Source organism: Equus quagga, chromosome 8, assembly GCF_021613505.1.
Source record: "Equus quagga isolate Etosha38 chromosome 8, UCLA_HA_Equagga_1.0, whole genome shotgun sequence".
NCBI lineage: Eukaryota > Metazoa > Chordata > Mammalia > Perissodactyla > Equidae > Equus > Equus quagga.
The window spans coordinates 83,018,411-83,039,256 of NC_060274.1; the positions used below are offsets into that span (position 1 = coordinate 83,018,411).

General features: G+C 58.0%; 3 protein-coding genes and 1 long non-coding RNA gene across 5 annotated transcripts; 1 reads left to right on the forward strand and 3 right to left on the reverse strand.

Annotated features, from left to right (window-relative positions):
* Nucleotides 1-75: 75 nt before the first annotated feature.
* HOXA7 (homeobox A7) lies at nt 76-5,617 on the reverse strand. 2 transcript variants are annotated; one of them, XM_046669198.1, is made up of 4 exons: nt 3,157-5,617; nt 2,418-2,561; nt 1,453-2,040; nt 76-513 (listed from the first exon to the last, which is right to left on the reverse strand). In XM_046669198.1, the coding sequence occupies exons 3-4, from the start codon at nt 1,829-1,831 to the stop codon at nt 188-190; spliced, it is 705 nt and encodes a 234-aa protein (XP_046525154.1). In that variant the 5' UTR covers nt 1,832-2,040; nt 2,418-2,561; nt 3,157-5,617; the 3' UTR covers nt 76-187. The 2 variants fall into 2 exon arrangements, with proteins under 2 accessions (XP_046525154.1, XP_046525156.1); XM_046669200.1 differs by lacking the exon at nt 3,157-5,617 and adding an exon at nt 2,820-3,140 and having other exon boundaries at nt 1,453-2,561.
* A 1,976-nt stretch (nt 5,618-7,593) lies between these two features.
* HOXA9 (homeobox A9) lies at nt 7,594-10,922 on the reverse strand. Its single transcript, XM_046669234.1, has 2 exons — nt 10,018-10,922; nt 7,594-8,980 (listed from the first exon to the last, which is right to left on the reverse strand). Exons 1-2 carry the CDS (start codon nt 10,595-10,597, stop codon nt 8,742-8,744), a joined length of 819 nt encoding a protein of 272 aa, XP_046525190.1. The 5' UTR covers nt 10,598-10,922; the 3' UTR covers nt 7,594-8,741.
* Nucleotides 10,923-14,617: 3,695 nt separating this feature from the next.
* LOC124243579 (uncharacterized) lies at nt 14,618-17,109 on the forward strand. Its single transcript, XR_006889716.1, has 2 exons — nt 14,618-14,903; nt 15,982-17,109. It is a non-coding gene; the product is annotated as an uncharacterized LOC124243579 (long non-coding RNA).
* HOXA10 (homeobox A10) lies at nt 15,733-19,970 on the reverse strand. Its single transcript, XM_046669233.1, has 2 exons — nt 18,528-19,970; nt 15,733-17,349 (listed from the first exon to the last, which is right to left on the reverse strand). Exons 1-2 carry the CDS (start codon nt 19,495-19,497, stop codon nt 17,075-17,077), a joined length of 1,245 nt encoding a protein of 414 aa, XP_046525189.1. The 5' UTR covers nt 19,498-19,970; the 3' UTR covers nt 15,733-17,074.
* Between the last annotated feature and the right edge of the window lie 876 nt (nt 19,971-20,846).

The following is a 20,846-nucleotide window of genomic DNA, read 5'->3' on the forward strand; positions in this document are numbered from 1 at the left end:
GCGGCTGCTCAGTCCAGAAAAGTTGGGAGTTGAAGTGGGTAATGGGGTAGATGGGGTGCAGGTTGGGGACAGGGCTTTTTTTTTTTTTTACATTTTTTTATTTTTTCTACTTTTGTAAATAAAATCAGCGAGTCTCTAAAGACGCTTTCCCGACTGTGTGGTGCAGGCAGGGCCCCGGCTCGGCCACTTATTCCTCCTCCTCCTCATCGTCGTCGTCGTCTTCGTCGTCGTCCTCCTCGTCGTCCGCCTTGTCGGCGGCGGTGGTGGCGGCGGCGGTAGGCACGGCGCCCTCGGGGGCTGCGGCAGCGGCCGGACCCTCGTCCTTATGCTCTTTCTTCCACTTCATGCGGCGGTTCTGGAACCAGATCTTGATCTGGCGCTCGGTGAGGCAGAGCGCGTGGGCGATCTCGATGCGGCGGCGCCGCGTCAGGTAGCGATTGAAATGGAACTCCTTCTCCAGCTCCAGCGTCTGGTAGCGCGTGTAGGTCTGGCGGCCCCGCTTCCTGTCGGGCCCTGCGAGCAGACATGCGGACGCACGGACAGACAAGCCGACAGGGATACAGACAGAGCAGTGCATTAGCCAAGCCGCCATCCCAAAGCCCGACCCTTCCTCCCGGCCCTGACCCAGGAGCGCGTCCCCCTCTGCCCTGCGCGCCCAAACTGAGCTGGGGGAGGACCGGGAGTGTTAGTGGAAGATCCCAACTGCGGTGCCAGACCCGCAGGCAGCTCTGTGAGGAGGGAAGGCGCAGAATCCCAACTTTACAACCGCCCTTTCCAGCCGGCTAGGCTTCCACAATGTCCTGCTTCCCCCTGACAAAGGGAAATTGTAAATATAGAGTGTGGGCAAGTGGGAGACGCTGCGCTTTTGCCATTCAAAGGCGAGCCGGGCTGCTTCCCCGCCTTGCTAAACAAGTGGGCGACCTTCGGGCGGCCCGCACTCCAGGGGCGCTTTCTCTCCCCAGCAGCCCGCGCCCCCCATCCCCAGACCTTCCCAGGGCGCTCCGAACCTCTGTCCCCGCTCCCCCACTCTCGCCTTTAAATGGCCCCTAGCACAGAGGGGCCCTGAAGGGTTTGTCTCTCCCTGCTTTTGAGAAAGAAAAGCCAGGCTAAAAGGAAAAGGAGGAGGGAGAGAGACAGAAGAAAGGGAGGGGAAAAAAGAGAGAATAGCGAACAAACAAACTTAACGTTAAAATTCCAAGGCAAATGGAGTTAAATAAATTTACGAGGTACGAACCCATTAATTGGGCCATAAAAAGTTTTATGAGCCTCATTTACATACAATGCTGTGGGCTCTCCACGCTATGGCGCCTCAGCTCTAATTAAAACCAGAAAGGCAGCGCCGCCAGGAGTCACGGGGCCGCCGGCTCGCAGCCGCCTCTCTCTGCTCCCCAGTCCCGCGCTCCCTGCTCCCAGTCCGCCCGCCCACCCGGCCCGCCTAGCGGCTGCGCCTACCTGAAGACCGCATCCAGGGATAGATGCGGAAATTGGCCTCGGCCGCACCGTGCAGCGCGCCTTCGTCCGCCTTGTCGCAGGCGCCTTTGGCGAGGTCACTGCAGAGCCCGGGGATGTTTTGGTCGTAGGAGGCGCAGGGCAGGTTGCCGTAGGCGTCGGCGCCCAGGCCGTAGCCGGACGCGAAGGGGCTCTGATAGAGGGGGCTGTTGACATTGTACAAGCCCGGTACGGTCGAAGCGAAGGCGCCGGCTCCCGCCCCGTAGCCGCTTCTCTGCGAGTTGGGCGCAAAGGAGCAAGAAGTCGGCTCGGCATTTTGGAACAGAGAAGCCCCCGCCGTATATTTGCTAAAAAGCGCGTTCACATAATACGAAGAACTCATAATTTTGACCTGTGATTTGTTGTCCGGCAGCTTTCAGTGTCGGTTTTACGAGGTAGCGTGATATATGATAACATTACACCCCCAGATTTACACCAAACCCCATTTTCTTTTGGACCGAGCTCGCCGCAACACGTGACCGCCCACATGACCGCCTCCACCAATCTCAGCAGCCCTCACAGGTGGTCTCGCTCGGCGGGGCCCGCGGCAGCCTAGAATGGAAGGGGAAGAGGCTCAAATATGTGGCCAACGAATCTGCCCGCGCCAGGCCCGCCTGGCGCGTCCTGCGTGAAAAGGACCCCCAGGCTACGCGAGAGCGCTCGGCCCGCCGCCAACCTGGACGCTTGGCCTGCACAGGCCGCGCGGGGCCGACCCCGCACAGCCCCCTCTTGCCTATTACCGAACCCTGGACCAAGCCTGGGGATCCTCCCTGCCCCTCTTCTGCCCAGTGACCCAGCCCAGGGAGGGTCTCTGCACCCCGCACACCCGCCCGCCCCCCACGGTGGCCTGGTGGGCAAATCTCAGCTCTGGGCAAGTCGACTCTTTGCCCACATCTACCCCGCCCAGATCCAGTGGGCGATAAACCGACTTAGACTCCAATCCAGATGGGGCAGGCGCAGCGTCGCTTCCAGCTGCAGAGAGAATGCCACCGCAAACTGGAACCATGTGGTTCGAATAAAGTCAAGGTCTCCCAGCTTCCTTTCCTTAATCAGCGGCGCACTGTTTATCCGCCCTAGAGGAAGCAGTGAAATATTTATCTATTAATGAGCCTCATTTGCCAACAGATTTATTAACATGGGGTTCCCTTCCCTCCTCCTAGACACGCTGGCTCCGCAGACTCTGTGCATTAGCTCCTGGGCACCTGGCTGGCCTCTGACAGCCCGAGAAGGGGCTTGGCACTCTTTCGTCCTCCCCGAAATGCTTAGTTCTCCCTGGCTGAATGGGAAACAAGTCTCTTTCCCCCAGCTTAGAGGAACCTCAGGCCCCGCACCTTTCTAGGTAATCCTAGAACACTGAGGTTTCTGGTAGGCGTCACCGCGGCCACCCCTGGGCCTCCTCCAGCTGCTCATGGGCCTGGATGCCTGGAAGCTATACCTGCTATAGAGCCAACTTGGAGAAGACAGAGGGCAGCCCAGGCGCCTGAGGACGGCAGCCCACTATGGATCTCCATTTCTTTTGGAGACCCCAAAAAGAGATAGGGAGCTCCTCCCGAAAAGGCCACCCAGCTCTGGCGGCTTCTCCTTTCCAAGGACTGGCTGGCAGAGAGTAGAGCGCACAGTAGACTCACTCACTCCCTCACATCCAGGCCCCCAACTCACGGAGCTTACCTTCTCAAGCCTCCAAACCCTGCGCAGGGTTGGAACAGCCGAAGCCCCTGCCGCCCCCGCTCCGTGGAGGCTGGTGGGGCGAATCCTTCCTCTAAGCGCCTCATAAACTGCCCAGGCCGCGCTGGAAGCCCAGCCGCCAGGTCAGTACGCCTTTTACTGCTCAGCTCGATTGCACACCATAAACCCGACCTCACAATGGAATTGCCCCGGAAATTCTCCTCTAAATTATAGAGTTTGTTTCCTCGTGTACAAAGCGCTCCTCATCACTTTCAGAGGGTCCAGGCCATCCCGTAGACCGCACCCTCTCAGGGGTCCCAGGAGCACAAAAGCGGCGTGAGGGTTAGACCCGGATGCACCGCAGCCCAGCTCTCGCCTAGTGGACCGCCCTGGGGCGTGGGTGGGAAGGCTGGGGCTGTCCCGGCAGGTGGGGCCACGGTGGTTTCCCCTGGGAGTACAGGGGCCGTGGGGGAGGTGCAATATCCGGGGATGCCTTTTATGGCGGATCAGGATGATAGCGTGTCTGGGTTGGAGAATGTTGGGGGCAAGCCGAGTAGGGAAGAAAAAGCCAAATATTCCAACAGTATCGCTTTCTGGCAGGAAATAAAAATCTAAGAAAGTTAAAGGAAGACCCACAAACAAGAGGTAGGCTAGGAGATCAAAGAGGCGGAATTAGACGGCTTTAGACCAATAAATTGTTCCTCGGGTGACACAGAGCAAGATGCAAAGAGAAAGAACCGAGCCCCGCCGCCGCCGTCTGTCTAGACTCTGGTGGCTGGAGCGGCCGACAGCAATGGCGTTTAAAGTAGGACCTGCCGTCAGCGAGGCGACCCGACAGACCGAGTGAGGAGCGATTTCGAGGAGTGCAGGAAGGAACGCAGTCCAGGCCAAGAGGGCTGGCAACCCGTGTCACAGGCTCATCTCTGCCCGGGTTTTGTCCGGCGCAGGTCCAAGCGGCCCTGGCAGGACGCGCTGCCCCTCTGCCTGGGCCAAGGATGATCCAGATACTGCCGGCAAGACCTCGGCCTCACCGGGCCCAAGTCAGCCAGCTGGGCCGACTCCCGCGGGTGCCGAGACCTCCCTTTCGTTTCTGCGCTGCTTGTCTCTCTCCTGCCTTCTGTGGCAGGGTTTTTAAAACGAAAAGGCCAAAGTTAGGCTTTCAATAAGGTCTCTTTAATGGCGTGTTTTCGAGCCATTGGTTTCCTTCTTAGTTGGCTGAAATGACACAAATGCAGTGTGTTATGTGTGACAACATACACAGAAATACTGGTTGACGCTCGGCCTGGAGCAGGCAAGTGTAGGCGGGGTTTTAATCAGGCCAGTAATCTTTAGGTAGACATTTTCCACCGCTTTCCTGGAGCTGGGTTCCTACCTACCCGAGCGGAATGCGTCCTCTGCTTTTTGTTAGTAAATAGTCCTCAATCTTTAAACTCGGCTCTAGGGCAGCGAATGGAACCTGCTGGGAGCGGGGCGGCTGGCGATTTGCTTCTCTAAACGTTCCCACCGCGCCCCTCGCGCGAGCCGCGCGTCGGTTCTCCATCCACTGAGCGGTCCCCGGTCGCTGCGGGCACAGACCCATCCCTGACGAGTGCGAAGGAGCTCGGGCTGTCGCGGGGTCCGGGCTGGGCGGCTCACAGGGAAGCCGCTCCCAGGCAGCCGAGCATGGAGAACCGCCTCCCAGCCACTGGCCGGCCAAGGGCAGGAGAGGCCGCTCGTGGCGGTCCTCTGAGATCCCGGGCCGGCCAGCACCTACCTGGGGCCTGCGCGATCGGTGGGGAGAGAGAAGAGGTCGCTACCGATCTGCTCCTTTGCCGTTCACTTGTAGTGACACAAATCGAGCTTTGTATCTGCGGCTTGGATACACGGCCACCGGCGGCTCTCGGGGAAGCTATAAAACCCTTCTTACAATCGGATGCTGTGAAATATTGTGTATTATATAAGGAAATACAATGAAGGCGTGTGTCTGTAACACCAACGTGTGTATATAAACAGAGAAGGGAGGAGAGGGAGAGAGAGAGAAACACCCGGGAGAGACGTCAGCCTAAGTCCAGTCCCCGGTTTTACAGCGTGTACAGAGAGGAGAAGCAGGTTGTAAACATTTTGTGGGCTTGGCGCACTCTATTACAACCCAAATAAATGCACCGCGTGTGCCGTGTTCACAGGCCTCCGGGGTGCTTCGAAGGTTCTCTGTTTGCTGTTGCGTTTTCCGTCTGAAACCATCTTGCACCCGGGGCTGATCCTCGCACCCGAGCTCGGGGCTGCCTCCGGGAAGGCTGCGGGGCGTGCTCCCCTTCCAGGGTCGGGGATAAGCTGGGCCTGGATTGGGGTCCCCTCTCTCCTCCTGAGCAGGGGACGCCAGAGTAGCCTCAGTACTCCCACTGCCGAGGAAAGTCGGAGGCGAGAGAAAACCGGGCGGCTTTCACGACGTGAGCTCCTATCCGGGAGCTAGGAGGTTATAATTATTTTAAATGTCGCATTTATTTTAGAATAACCAAAGCAGTTCCTGGTCTGTCCCCAAGGATTCCCCATCCCACGAACTCAGGCGCCAGACCCACCCTAGACAGTCAACCAAAGCGCCTTTACACCCAATTTCCAGCCGCCTGATTTTGTCACGTCTTCAAGGCGGCCGAGTCCGGGGTCCTGGCTAGCCCGCGGGCGCTGGCTGGCCGGGCCCTGTCCCGGAGCGCAGCCTTCGGGGGCCTCCCGGCTGCGGAGGAACCCTTGACCCCAGTGTGCATCCTCTGCACACCCTCTGGGGGGGTCACCAGCTCCGCGGGCGTAAGCCTTAGTCCTTGCGTCTGTCTGCCAGTCAGCCTGGTTCTCCGAGCGCCGCGCTGCCCCGAGGCTTGTCCCGGGCTGGGGACGGTTACTAGAGCCGTCTCCGCCCCCGGAGCTGCAGCCCCGCAGCCCCGCAGCGCTAGGCCCCCGCAATGGGGGAAAAGGGAACGCGAGCCGCGCAAGTCCGGTGAGCCCCCGCCGCCTGCTTCGTTCCCAGCGAGGCTTCTGGCCCGGCGTGACCAGCACCGAAAATATACCACAGCTGTTCACTCAAATCTGAGGCTCCCATTCCAGAAGGCTCGCGTCAAGTCGACATCTTAGGAACTTCCCAGGGTCGCGGCGGCGGGAGATGGCGGCGCGGTCGCCTCTTGCGTGGAGCCATACTGTCATCTGCTGGCCGCGCCTTGGTACTGCAGCCCCAGCGGTGCGGCCCGAACTTCGTCAGCAGCCGCCGCGCGCCGGGCGCCCCACTCCCGGAGCGGGGCGAGGGCCAGGTCCCCGGGGGGCTGCGTGGGGCCGGGAATCTAGGCTGCCAAGAGTGCCCATAAAAGAAAGCTGTTTCCGCAGCCGCTTTATCGGCGGCAGACAGACCAAACAAATGAAAAGGCTTTGGTGGAAAATCTTAATAGGGGCTGGACAGTTGTAAACTCATTAAGGGCCGAATTCCAGACAGTTCGCAGACCCGGCCTTTATGGCACACCCTTACTGCCCATTCTTTGAAGTTCCTTCTGTCTGCAACAACAGAGGGCGTCCCAACCTGGCGGCTGGGTGGGGGTGGGGGTGTGAGGGGGCGCCCCATGCCCAGGCGCCCTGGTTCCCCTTTTACGCGCCCGAACGCAGATAACTTCGCAGAAGTCGCAGGGGGTGGGGGCTGGGAGATGGGGACGAGAGGTGGGAAGGGCGAGAAAAGAAAAGGGGGGAGATGAGGCTGAACCCTCTGGCCACATCTAGAAGACCCTGGGGCCTCCGCAGCCCTTTACACCCCATAAATGGTAACAGCCCTCATTTTCTTTTATGGCGCTCCGGGCTCGCCGGTTGCCTGGGCTCTGCCTCTGCCAGGACTTGTGCTCTGGAGGAGCTTGCGGGGCAGGACCCGGAATCCCCCGGGCGAGCCGGACAGGACGCGGGGTGCAGGGGCGCCAGCCTTCGGTCCCCTGAGAACCCCCAAATGTCTGTCCCGGGGTCCTGTTGGGGCAGCCGGGCCCCTGTTGCCTTCCTTGGGAGGCAGGCCCTCAGCTCTGGCTCCTGGTCCCCATGGCCCCCCAGCCCAGGGGAAGCCCCAGGAGTCTCCGTGGACCCGGATTTGGGAAATTTCTTGGGGCGCCAAGGTGAAAAAGTGGTCTTTCACTGCCAGGGGCCGGCGATCCCCAGGACCCCAGCCCGGCTCCTCAGAGGCCTCGCAGCCGTCCCGGGAACGAACGGACACAAAGAGGGGAGCAGGCCGCGCCGCCTCGGTGCCCCAGCCTCTCTCCGCTGCTCGCCCGCCCCGCCGGGCGGTCGGCCTGGAGGCATCGTGGAGCCTCCGCCAGTCCCGGTCCCCGAAAGCCCGCCGCCGGGGCCAAAACGGAGGTTCTGTCCTCCTCCCCAGCCCGGCCGCCGCCCCGGAGACTCCACCCGGCTCCCACCTGGAGAAGATGGTGCAAAGAGCTGACCCGCAAAAAGTAGAAAAGAATCAATATATTTTATTTGGCAAAAAGTTAAATATCTCAACACAACAATTTGGTCAGTAGGCCTTGAGGTAACTATTGCAAAATATACAGTGTACGTTCAGCCCGATGGGAACCCCAGATTCATCAAGGATACAAATCTACAGTAGCCCAATGGCGGTTTCATAGTGTATAATTTATTATCAATAAAATTAATTCCATTACAATAAGCATTCATTTCCCCCCAATTAAAATTAAAAGTAAACCATAGGTAGTAACCTTCTGCACATTTGTATAGCTCCGAATTTCCTCACTCTTGGTCTGGTGCAAAACCAATATTCAAGCTTGTCTGATTACTTTTTCTTTAATACGTGCATGATATATACAATGGACAAGACAGGTCTATAGAACACATAGAGATGAAAATGCCCGTGTTTCAAAAGTGGAGAAAACCATGAATCTATGTATCCTGGAGAACACCTTCTCTCTTTTTATAAAAATTTTATTTCACTGGGAAATCCTTACAGCTAGTTTACAATCAAAGGTTAACAGCCTAGTTATACAGAAGACACATCCCACTACAGAGCTATACTCTATGCAACTGTTTTTCCCCTTCATAAACAACCTGAGTTCAAATTGAATTCTAGCTTTCACAAACACAATGGGTGCGTCACCCAGCACAGAAGTTTGAGTCACAAAACATAATTACCACAATAAAACACAGTGTTCAAGTATCTGAGCAGATCGCTCTGCCGCACAAAGAGCAAATTAAATTAACTACACAGACTAAAAACCATACAGCTCGCCGTCAACAGTTGTGCATTATAAAAAGGTAGTTTTTTTTTGTTTGTTTTGTCGGGAACAGGTAGATTTTTTCCCCCAAATATATACAAGCTAGCACACGCAGCCATTAGTGCTAATTCCCCCCCACCCCTTTTTGTCTTATAGAAAATGGAAAGCTTACAATACCTCCTCCATCAAAACGGCAGAGGCCAAGGAGCCAGCCTGAGCAGGGTCTGCCAGGGGGAGATGAGGCCTGGCGTTCAGAGCCCCTTTGTGCGGGGTGGTGGAGGCTGGGGTGGAATGGGGGTGGGAGAAGGGGACAGGCAGTCCGTCTCTTTCTCTCTAGCTCGCTCGCTCTTTTCTAAATGAACTCCGGCCGCATCACTCATCTTTCGCTCGGTCCTTATTGATTTTCTTCATTTTCATCCTGCGGTTCTGAAACCAGATCTTGACCTGCCGCTCGGTGAGGTTGAGCAGTCGGGCCACCTCGTACCTGCGGTCCCTGGTGAGGTACATATTGAACAGAAACTCTTTCTCCAGTTCCAGCGTTTGGTGTTTCGTGTAGGGGCATCGCTTCTTCCGCGTGGAGCGCGCGTGGAGCCAGTTGGCGGCCGGGTTGCCTGCGGGGAGAGAGACGGGATTTAGAAGGAGGAGAAGCACACACCCCCCTCCGCTGGGGGCTAGGGAACCTCCAGGGGTCTTCGACCTAAGTGCAGGACGATGCTGAGTTGGTTAGGGAAGGCGGCTGAGTCTTGGACACAATGGAACCCTGGCAGACAGACGCAGGGACGGTCACTTACAATTGCACGCAGTAAAACCTCGGATCCCCCTCCCCTCTGAGGCCCTCCTTCCTCCTCCTCCTTCCTCCCACTCTCCGCACATGTATAACGAGTGAAATTTGGAAACAGATCTCCTTCTTGCCAGGCAGGGAGAAACCACGCTGCCGTGTGTTCACGTAGGAGGATTAATATCCTTCTCTCCCTCTCACTGACACTGTGTCTTCTCTCCCCCACTTTTCCTTCTACTCTCCCCGCTCCTTATTTCAGCTTCCTGGAAGGCCACGGGAGCTGCGCAGGCCGGCATAGTGCCCCTGGGTGCCCCAAGGCCGTTGATCACTTTTCCACTGTATTTGAATAATCTGGCAGGGGGACCCTCGTGGCCCGGTCGCCTGCAGCCTCATCTTGGGCAGGATTTACGCCGCCACTGGCTGAAGGCAAGAACTGGAGGGACTTGGCCTTCTCCCCTAGCGTCCCGGCTGCAGTTGCTGTCGCTGCTCCCGGACAATCTAGACGCACAAAAGATTCTCTCTGCCGCGCTGCTTTCGAAGAAACGGCCCAAAGTATCTCTGTGCTGGTCCCGGGTAGCCGGAGAAAGGGGCGGCTGGTCTTGGCTTGGCCCGCAGCGCCCGCCCCGCCCCCTCTCTCGGTAGCAGCCGCCTCCCCTCCCCCCAGCCCCGCGGGCCCACTTGTCACTGCTCTCTGGACTTGGGGCCCTATCCGAGGCGTCCCAAACAGCGGCTTCTGGCTCCTGGCTCCTGGTCCCTGCTCAGGAGGCTCCCAGAGAGGGCGAAGGCAGGCTTGAGAGAAAGCTGGTGGGCCGGCAGATCCAGGTGGCCGGCGTGGAGGCGGCGGCCGGTCTGGCGGGAGGAGACACTTACTGGGATCGATGGGGGGCTTGTCTCCGCCGCTCTCATTCTCAGGATTGTTTTCGGAGAAGGCACCTTCGCTGGACTGTTTTTCTCTATCAACTGGAGGAGAACCACAAGCATAGTCAGTCAGGGACAAAGTGTGAGTGTCAAGCGTGGGACAGTCACCCCTTCTGGCCGACAGCGGTTCAGGTTTAATGCCATAAGGCCGGCTGGAGGGCAAGCCCGCGAAGGAGAGCGCACCGGGCGTGGGCTCCAGCCAGGAGCGCATGTACCTGCCGTCCGGCGCCGCCGCAGCCACCGGCGCCTGGGGGTGCACGTAGGGGTGGTGGTGATGGTGGTGATACACGGCCGCGGGCACCGCGTTGGCTCCCGCCGCGTGCACCGGGTTCCACGAGGCGCCGAACACCGCCGCCTTGGACTGGAAGCTGCAAGGGCTGAAGTCGGGGTGCTCGGCCAGCGCGGCGGCCTGCCGTGGGGGCTGACCCAGGGCCCCCGGCGCGTAGCGGCCCGCGCCCAGCTCGTCTGCGGCGTCGGCGCCCAGCAAGAACGAGTCCACGTAGTAGTTGCCCAGCGCCCCGGTGGTGGCCATCGCCGTGCCCCGCGCCCGGCCTGCCGGCCCGACCCGCGGAAATTATGAAACTGCAGATTTCATGTAACAACTTGGTGGCACCAGGGGGGGAAGTACAGTCACCTAATAAGTTGCCGGCGCCCGCGCCCCTATTGGCCGCGCGCGTCACGTGCCCGCCCAGCAGAACAATAACGCGTAAATCACTCCGCACGCTATTAATGGCCCGGTGTTTTGCAGTCATAATTTTTATAGTAAAAGCCATATGTTTTTATGCAAAGGGATCGCGGCGCTCCACGATCGGGTTTGTTTTAATTGTGGCCAACGAAGATTAAAAGATCAAATCTGGCCTTGCCTCTGTACTCCCTCCCTCCCCTCCCACCGCCACCACCAGACACACAGTTCTTAACCGGACTATTTTATACCACAATTAATCACGCCATCAGCAAGACGCGGGTCCCGCGTGCGAGTGCGGCCAGCGGAGCCCCTCACATAAAATTAGACAATAATTGAAGCCATAAAAAAGCAGCCAAGTCGCATTCTCGCTCTACTGTATTTAAATCTATATTTATGATATTTCATAAGGAGTTATTGTTTCAGAAGCCACACAGGCTGGTGGGAAGTTGGGAACCACCAACAGATTCTTTTTCCTCGCCGTGGCTCCAAGCTGTAAAAATTTATGAGGACTTGGAAAGGTTAAATTAGACTGTTGTGTTTGGTTGGCGAGCTCCCTGTAAATAATCCCTGCGGTTCCCAGAGATGCGAGTTTACCCCGGGACCGGCTGCGAAAAGTCAAATTCAACATAGTATCCGTCCCAAACAGAGCCTCCACCGCCCCTACCCGAGCGCGCTAGGCAGGGACAGGCTGCCGAGAGGGCACCGCCTATTGTGGGCCCCTGAAATTTGCCGAACCCGAGCACAGGGCGCCGGGGCAGCTCCCAAATTCTCCGCTGCGCCGCCAGCGAGGGCCCCAACCAGGGGCGGCCGGAGAGGGAGCAGCCATCCGTCCCTGAGGCAAAGGGGTGGAGGGCCTGGTTGTGCTGCGTGTTCCGCTGGAGCCCGCGCACACACGCGCCCAGCGTGCACTGTTCACTGTGAGTCGGGAATCACCATCCCGGGGCGGACGCACGAGGCGACCTAGCCCTGTGCTGCGACCTCCAAGGCCCTAATGCTGAGCTCGGCAAGCCTGGTGGCACTCCCTGAACCACAGCTGGGGAAAAAAGCAGGAGGCAGCATCAGTGGAAGGAGAGCCCTGCTTGCGGAAAGGCAGCCCCGCCTGAGGGACCCCGCGGCTCCAGTAGCTGGGAGGCCTGCACCAGAGCGGCTGGCCTCGGGACTCAACATGAGTCCTTCAGGGTGCCTGCCTTCCTTGCTTCCTGGCCACCGCCCCGGGCCCCGCCTCGGTAACCCACCCGGCGGGGCTGCTCAGCAGAGTTACAAGACCCAAAGCGAGGCGGCCCCAGCTCAAGTCCAGGGCTAGAAATTAAAACGGGGAGGGGCACGGAGCATTGACTTTAATCCCATCCCTTAACTTGGCCAAATTGAGGAGGGTATTTCTCACTCCCTAGAGTCAGGGGTAAATGAAACGGCCTCGCTTCTCTGTTAACTGGGGGAGAAAAAAACCCACCCCAAATCCGAAGAGAAAGCGACTCCTAAAAATGGGGTAATTAAATTCACGTGCGAACACTGTGCCTGCAAGAGTGTTTCTCATTAGTCCACTTCCCTGGCGGCGAGGGCGGGCGGTCTCGGCCGTTTCCATCTCCTTTTTGCCTTCATCTTCTCTAATAGTTCCAGTAATCTCCCCCAAACCCTGATGCGTCCCTATCCCGGGTGCAGACCCTTACGTGCCAGGCTCTCCCCGAGAGTGAGGCTGCGAAGGCGCCGGGAGACCAACCGGGTGCCCCTTCCTCCGCCCGCGCCGGAAGAGGGAAGTGGTGGACACAATGAACTCCGACGTGGCTGGTCCTGGTCGCCTCAGCCCCCTCCCCCCTAATATTTTCCTTTCCCTGTAAATTCCTCCGGTTATCCCCACCCCCACCGCAGCCCAAGGTATCCCAAACGTGGAGCAGTTCGCGGAGCCTCCGAGAGAGTTTCATTAAGAAAAACTAACCTTGGAGGAAACCTTCGCTCCTAATTGTAAATGTCTGCAAACGAGCTGGACACGCCTGGCTGACTTTTGCACTTTTTGTACCCAGAAAAGACAAGAGTTATTAGCATTTTTTTTCAAAACAAAAAGGCTGTTCTTTAAATGGCCTTAGCTCCCAAAATAAGATGGTTACTAAGTATTTAGCAGGCGTTGAGTGTTAAGCCGTCCTTACTGGTGCTCAGAAAGTGAGAAAATCACAAAACGGAAATCTCTCTCTTCATCCCAGAGGTTTGGGGAGAGAATATTCAGGCTTTTGTGTCTGCTTTTATTTTGGAAGTGAAAAAAATTGCGTGCGCATAAAGAAATAAATTCATGTAATTACAAACCGCCTCTTCTCGCCTGAGAGTTCTAAAACTTCGGCCTCCAAAACAAATCCAATACTCAGGTCCAGAAAATGGCAGAGGAGTTGAGGGGAACGCGGTGTGCCGGCCTTTCAGATAACAGTTCCCGGGCCCACTGCCGCAGCTGCGAAGGGAAGCACCGCGGGGTGGGCGTGAGTCTGAAGGCCCGCGAGTGTGTGTTTGTTGGGGGTGGTTAGGGAGGGTTGGAGGTTATTTTCAGTTCTGGGTGGCGAGAACGGTCCGACTGGCTTCCAACGGTGGACTACAACTTGGAACAAGGACTCAAGTTTGTATTCCAACGGTTCTGGAATTTAGGATCCCTTCCCCTATTTTTTGAAACAGACTGGCGCTGGAAGGGTCCCCTTCTCTAGCACCCATCCACACAAGGATGCCATATCTAACATCCTCTGAACCTGATAGAAGCTAGTGGCAAGCAAGCAGCCAATGTTTGCCCTAGCGGGGCTCCCTTATCGCGGGTAAAGCCCGAGCCGGGATCGGCAGGCCCGGGAGAGCCGAAGAAGCTTCCCCACGGAGTCCTCTGCGTCGCCAGGCTCCACCGAGCCTGGCTGGGCCTCGGCCCAGGTCCTAGCCTCAGGTCCTCAGTGAGGCTGGCGAAGGCCTCCTTGTCCTCGGTGTGGGCACACAAAAACGCCGCGAGTGCCCTCTAATCCGCTCTCTTAGGCTGCCATTGCAGACCCGCGGAGTAGGAACGCAAGGCCGCCGCCATCCGGTCGTGATCGTAACCGAGGCCTTGTCTGCGCAGCGGCACACCAGGCCCAGATCCACAGCCCTCAACAGCCGCCCCACGCGAACCCTTCTTCGGCAGATTCCGACCTTCACTTGAGCACGCAGAGAAAAATAAGACCCCCTCAGGCTCTCCCAAAGCCAGCCCTGGATCTCTCCTGAAGGAAGAGTTGTGGAGGATAGGAGGTGGGAATAGAAAAAAACAACACAGAGAGACGATGAAAGAAAACTAAAGGGAAGGAAGGAAAGAAGGAAGGAATAGAGAAAGAAAAAAGAGGAAGGAGGACAGGAAAGGAAGGAAGAAGAGAGTCAAAGGCAACTCCTGGGAGTAGAGAGTGGCTTACAGACAGAAGGGTAAGTGGCAACGCCAGGATCCCAGCCCCCCCCCCCCCCCCCCCCCCCCTAGTTTGGCCTGAGTCTCAGCTGGCAAAGGGATCTTTCCTGATCTCCTACCTGGATTGGGGCTGGTGGTGTCCCAGGCTTGCAGGAGAATGGCGCAGTCCCTGGCCAGGCGCAGGCCTGGAGCGGGGTAGGCCCAGGATGGAAGCGTGCGCCCCTGACCTTGAATGGCTCGGGGCCCAGAATTCCTACCACGCCCCCGGCGTCCGCTAAGGAGCAGCTAACCTGACCATACCTGCTCAGGCCTAGGTGGGGATGGGGAGTGAGGCCAGCAGGCTGGCAGAGCTCTGAGAATGAGGCAGGGTCGAGGCTCCTGAGTGGGAAAAGCCGAGGTTGCCACTGCAGGCCTGGCACGATCAGGGCCTGGATGCCCTGCCTGGCCCGGCCCGGCCCGGCCCCCGCGCGCACGGGTACCTGGAGACGATTTCAACTGAAGTAATGAAGGCAGTGTCGTGCTGTCGAGAGAAAGCTGGATCCCAACAACAGGAAACTACCTAAATCACCGACCAGTTCTGATGCTGCCCGCGCGGGGCTGCCGCCCGCAGCCTCTGCCGCCGCCGCCGCCGCCGCCACTGCCGCCGCCAAAGGAGAACCCTGAGGTCGCGCCGGGCCCGGCCCCTGGCCAACCTGCGCCCGCCGCTGCTACTGCGTGCCCCGGGATGCCGCTAAGGCATCACGGAGGGAGATGCCACCGGCCCCGGTAAGGTAAACCTGGGAAAGGGAGGGAAGGAAGAGAAAAGAGAAAAATGGAAAGAGGGGGAAAGCGAGAAGAGCGGAGAGAAGGAGCAGTGTGCGTGCTGGTTTCCCAAATTTTGCAGCTCAGCGAGCAGGCACCGAGCGGCGGCAGCCCTGGGCGGCTCGAAAGCGCCGGGGACAGCACCGAGGCCCGCTCCCTGTCTGGTCTCGGCCTCCCGCGCTAGCTCCCCGCGGTTCGCTTTCCCCCCTCTAGCTCACCGCCAGCCAGCCAGCCGGGGCGCGCGCGCCCCCTCCCTCTTGCTGTCGCCCCCCCCCCCACCTCCCGCGAGCAGGAAACGCGTGGCCCCGCGGAGGGCGACCAGGTGGGGGAGGACACGCTGGGGGAGGGGGTGCCCGGGCCGCCCCACCGCGGTCTACCTAACCGCTGAGCGGACACCAGGGACACGCTGTGGGCCCAGCCTGCTCCCCGGATCCCTAGTCTGGGGGTCATCTAGGACCAGGGGACCCACAAAATAACCAGCCTCTGCGAGCCTCCCTAGGGCTCCCGAAAGAAATCCTGTTCGGCTTCCTCTGTCTATGCAGCTCCCCTCTCAACTGAAACCACTGGTCCAAGACAGCCACAATCCAGATATACTAGCAAGTCATAAAACTGAACAAAAGCCGACAAACCTTACGGCACCAGGGCTATAGGGCCCAGACAAATTACGACCGTCTAGGTAATATTTAAATAGATGCCTAAAGTAATTGCAGGGGGCGCAGGCTAGTCCTCCTGTTGTAAAAGTGGTGGAAGGGGTAAAGTGGAAGGTGAAGATAAGAAGTCAAAAAAAAAGAGGTAAAATTAAAAAGCTTCATTCCACAGCTTTTATTCTTCTATAAGAACATAAACATCGTCTTTTTTTCCACGCACAGCAGCATTACAATATTAATTTATTCTGATTTAAGATTAGAAGTAAATAGAACTAGAACTAACATTTATAATAATGATAGAATGCATTTGCATAAAACAAGATTGGCAATTTTTCATAATAATAGACATTTATACAGATTTGTATTTATAGTTTTTTCTTTTTCTGCACCTACAGGTTTGACCCTTTTATGCATGTAACTTCACAGTATAAAGGAAATCCAACAATGTCTCCCTTCTCTAGCTATTCTGCTTGCTCCTGCCCTCCTCGGCTTCTGTGAATTTTGGAAAGAAAAAAAAGAAAGAAAGAAAGAAAGGAAGGAAGAAGAAGAAAATTAAAAAATGAAAAAAAAAAAAAAACCCTCCACAGTTAGGAAGAATTGTGGTGTGCTTGTCGTGTGTTACCACTGGTAACAGTTATTCAATCACCAAAAAATCTGCATGTATAAACAAAACTACATTAGATTATTTACCTACAGCCAGAAGGATGTGGAAATTCAGGGGTCAGTGAAATAATTTAGTTCCACAATGCAAGACCTTACACAAACTGGAAGAGAAGCTTCCTTCTTCTGGTCATTCTTTTTGTTCCTTTTAAAGCTGGAATATCTTACAGAGGAAGGAAAAATTAATCTTTCTGACTTTTCAATTTTCCAGTCAGCCGAAGTCAAGCCCTTTTGCCAACCTGCATGTCCATGCCTATAAGCCCTTCTCTTTGCCAAGGAAGAAAGGAAGAAAGAAGAAAGAAACCCAGAGGCCTGTATCCCCTGATTAAACACAGCCCAGCACTCCAGGCCGGCGAGCCCGGTGGCGGCTCCTTGCACCATTGACCTCAGGCCAGACACCTCAGAGCCTACAATGGGACCTCGGCCTTCCGGCTAGGTTTGCCCCGGGGGCCCCCGCAGGAAACCAGCTCCAGTTCCACCGGGAAAACAGGGGCCGTTTCGAGCATTGGAACCCCCCCCCCCCCCCCCAGACAGCAAACCATCCCAGTCACCACTTGACACTTAGGACAATATCTATCTCTATAGAATTTTAGCGCGATATGGCTTTTTCCCCCAGAAAACAACAAATAAACCAGCACCAAGCAAACGGACAAAGAAACAAAAAGTCAGAACAAACCAGCCCTGCACAGATGTAACGGCCAGGAGATGGCGAGTGTGGGAGGGAGGAATGGGGCTCCGGCACAGGTGCGAGTTCCTGGGCAGAGGCCGAAGACAGAGGGAGGAGAACAGCTCTCTGGAAGCGAAAAAACGGCGTTGCCTGGAGATTCATCAGGAAAAATTAAAGTTGGCTGTGAGCTCCCGGATCCGGTTTTCTCGGTTCATTTTCTTCAGTTTCATCCTGCGGTTCTGAAACCAGATTTTAACTTGTCTGTCCGTGAGGTGGACGCTGCGGCTGATCTCTAGGCGCCGCTCTCGAGTAAGGTACATGTTGAACAGAAACTCCTTCTCCAGCTCCAGCGTCTGGTGCTTCGTGTAGGGGCAGCGCTTCTTCCGGCCGCTCTTTGCAGTGAGCCAGTTGGCTGCGTTTTCGCCTTTGGAATTGCCTGGCATTTAAGAGAATAAAGAGGGGAAGGTTAAATCGAGGCCACGAGGGCTGCGCGCAGGGGTGAATTTAGGACGTCTCTGCCATAAGAGGGATGCCCTAAGTCACACAGCTATGCCCCTCTTGCTTGCCCAGGGAGAACAGTTCCTCCAAAAGGCATGTGCAAAATGAACTGGGCCTCCAATCTACACCTATCCTCCCAATACACATTTTCCTCCACTTTTTTCCAAACACCTGTTTTAGCACAAAGCTGCCAGGCGCTTGCAGAATGAATGGCCTAGGAGGGCAGGCTGTATATCTTGAACTTAACGCCTTTCTTTGCTTCTTGCACCAAGGCAGACGAGCATTTCCGCAGCCCCGAGGCTGGGGGTGCGAGGTGCTTACTTGAAAGGGGGGAGGGCAGCGGGGCTGTGTCTCACTCCAGCCCCCTGGTTGCCCAAGGCCCGTTGAGGAGAGGGAGAAGAGAACAGTTGGGACTTGGGAGACGCACGAAAAGCTGATCTGGGGTCAAGGGCCCTCCCTCACGTCTCTCCAGGAGCCAGGGACGTGCAGTCTGGGCGATCCCGAGTTCCAGGAGAAGCGAAACGGCCCCTCTCTGACTCTCAGCTCAGGGCCCCGGCGTCCGGGGCGAGATTTGCCTTTTCTTCTCCCCAAACAAGGATTCCCGCCCCTCCAGCAACTTTGAAAAAAAGCATGGGGGATCGTAAACTCGAACTTCGCCGGTTAATGGGCTTATTTATTGGTGCTGGCGGCTGCTTATTTTGGATGCCTTACAAACATCCACGCTATCTGCGGGCGAGCTACTTTCCCTCCCTCCCCCTCCCCCCGCGTGGGCCGCGCCTCGAAGACTGGGCCCAGACCACGGCTTGGGGTGCTCCGGGCCACGAAGAAGGGCACGTACAAGAGGGGGGCTGCTCGCCGGTGTCCTCGCCCCCAGAAGGGGTGAGCTGAGGCCAGCGTGGAGGACGTCTTGGTGTGGGGCGCTAACCCGGACATGAATTTTTACTGCGTCCCCACGCCCAAATATTAAAAAGCAAGTTCACAGGGTCAGCCTGCCTGCAGCTCGGGCCAAGGCCGGCCGGCTGTTAGGCGGACTCCTGGCCCTCTGTTCCTTCCCTTCTCTGGGTCTGCTAGTCTGTCTGCCCGCCTGCCTGAGGCCCTTCAGCAAGCCCTGCTTACCCAGGGAGTCCTTCTCCGGCGAGGCTTTGCTGCTCTCGGAAGGGGCCGGGGAGAGCTCTTCCGCAGCTGAGGACGAGGCGTGCGCCTCCTCGTCGCCCTGCGAGCCCCCGCCGCTGCCACCGCAAGCCAGCGTCGGGGCCGGCGGCGAATCGAGGGCTCGCTCCTTCCGGGCTGCATCCGCCGAGCCGGAGGCTAGCGAGGGTGGCGGGTCGAAGCCGCGCCCCGGGGGCTGAGCGGGGAACGGGCCGGCGCCAAGCTGCAGCGCGCCGCCGCCGCCGCCGTAGCTCTTGCTCGTGCCATAGGCCTGGGAGAGGCGGAAGTAGCCGGGCACTGGCACCCCGCTGGAGGTGCCCAGGGCGCAGCCGTCGGGCGGCGGGCCCCGCGGGGGGAAGGGGGCCAGCTCGGCAGCGGCGGCCGAGCCTTTGGGGCATTTGTCCGCCGAGTCGTAGAGGCAGTAGGAGCTCTCCTCTTTGATGTTCTGCGCGAAAGAGCAAGAGGTGGCCTGGGGCGGGGGCTGGGGTGGTTGCGGCGGGGGCGGCGGCTGCTGCTGGGGCTGCTGCGGTGGCGGTCCCTCGGGTGGTTCCATCCGGCACGACCGGGGCGCGTCCAGCCACAGGTCTATAGGCGCGGGCGCGTAGCCGTGCGCCCCGGGACCCAGGCCCCCGTTGCCACCGCCGCCGCCCGGCGACGCCGCCTCATGACGCTTGCCTCCCAGAGCTGGGAAGAGCCCGCAGCTCTGCAGCCCGTAGGGCAAGTCGGTGGCTGGCGGCAGGTAGACCCCGCCGTGGGCGTAGTAGCCGCCGCCGCCGCCGCCCCCCGCGCCGCCGCCACCACCGCCACCGCCAGCCTCGCCTCTGCCGGAGCTGATGAGCGAGTCGACCAAAAAAGAGTTCGCGGCGGGGCTCTCCGAGCATGACATTGTTGTGGGATAATTTGGCGAAGGGAGCAGATAGCTCTTTCTGGCTGACATTTCTTGTGCAAAACATGCTGAATACGATTAGCAATCCCCCCGCACCGCGGCGGGCGCCCGCAGCCAATCCTGAGCCAGAGTTTCCGCGCGACCACTCCCAGTTTGGTTTCGTAGGCGCGGGGCCGCTCTCCGAGGGCGCCCTCCGAGCCCGCGATTGATATAAATATGTAATCTGTATTGATGGGCCGCAAGACGCACACCCGATACCTCAGCCCAAAGGCCAGGAGCTGCGGGGGCTGCCTCAGCATGGCTGGTGGGGGGCCGGGCCCCTGGGCTCGCCCCGCCCATGCCCAGCGTGAGTCCTCCTGCGGGGTCTGTTTGAAGGGCCCTTGGGCCCCGCGCAGTTAACAAGTGGAGTGTTTATGGTGTGCACCCCAGCCCGCCTTGGGTGCTCCCTATTCTTAATTTGGAATCAGCCACTAACCTTTGGTGCACTCTAACCACTAAGGGGGCCTGTCGGACCTGAAGCTGTCTCCCAAAAGAGGTAGACCATATCCTAAGGCCACCAGGACCCTCAGAGTGTCCGAAATCCAGAGTAGACGGGAAGATGGCTATTGCTACTTCTTTCTTGCATCCCACACAGAATTTTCCCCAAAACGCAATGCCCTGGCCTTCCACCCCCTACACTTCTCTTCCACTGGCCGGTTGATCCAGTTAGGATCTTTGCCTCTGGTGTGCTCACCTGGCTGGCCTTCTCTACAGCTCCCGTCGGTGGACCTTGGTGGGCTGGCACGAGTCGGGGGTGTACGCGACTGGCAACCTTGGCTGAAAGATTCCTCCACCCCTACTCCGAGACCAGAGCCAGGTCCAGACACCATACAACCTCATCACCCTGGCAGCCTGAGAGCTCATACGCAGTTTGGGGGAAGTGAAAGAAACATTGATCTTCAGAGTCTTTGGCTTGCCGGGAGGCGAAGACCTGGAGGGGGAAACCTGGTGGGGGGCGGCCGATAGACATCTCTGCCACACTCCTCTCCAGCTCTCCCTTTTAGCCTTGGCATTCGCACGCTCCCGGAGGCTATGACAAAAACCAGTGTCACCACACTCCTGCCTCTCTGTCCCCTCCCTTCTTCCCCCCTCCCCTCCCCTCCAAACCCGAAGCTGGGGCAGCCGTCACTCCCGCGGTGTGCGCATTTTAACGAGGCCCGCGGTGAGGAAATCCGTTCCCTGCGAGGCCGGGTTGGGCTCGTGTCCCAGTTATAGGAGTGTTCGGAGGCCAGGCCCTTTGCTCAGCAGACACTGGGCCTCCTTCGTCGCTGGCCGTGTGACCTGCTCTTAGTCAACTGGAAACGGCCGGCCCGGGGCGCTAGCCCCCAAGAGTGGGCCTCATACACGTCTCAGGAAATGCG

Coding starts and splice junctions, on each gene's coding strand:
- HOXA7 (XM_046669198.1), bottom strand. CDS start 1,831: ATGAGTTCTTCGTATTATGTGAACGCGCTTTTTAGCAAATATACGGCG. Junction 514..1,452: donor TCCCTGGATGCGGTCTTCAG/GTAGGCGCAGCC, acceptor GTCTGCTCGCAG/GGCCCGACAGGAAGCGGGGC.
- HOXA9 (XM_046669234.1), bottom strand. CDS start 10,597: ATGGCCACCACCGGGGCGCTGGGCAACTACTACGTGGACTCGTTCTTG. Junction 8,981..10,017: donor CAAGCCCCCCATCGATCCCA/GTAAGTGTCTCC, acceptor CTCTCCCCGCAG/GCAACCCGGCCGCCAACTGG.
- HOXA10 (XM_046669233.1), bottom strand. CDS start 19,497: ATGTCAGCCAGAAAGAGCTATCTGCTCCCTTCGCCAAATTATCCCACA. Junction 17,350..18,527: donor GCCGGAGAAGGACTCCCTGG/GTAAGCAGGGCT, acceptor CTTAAATGCCAG/GCAATTCCAAAGGCGAAAAC.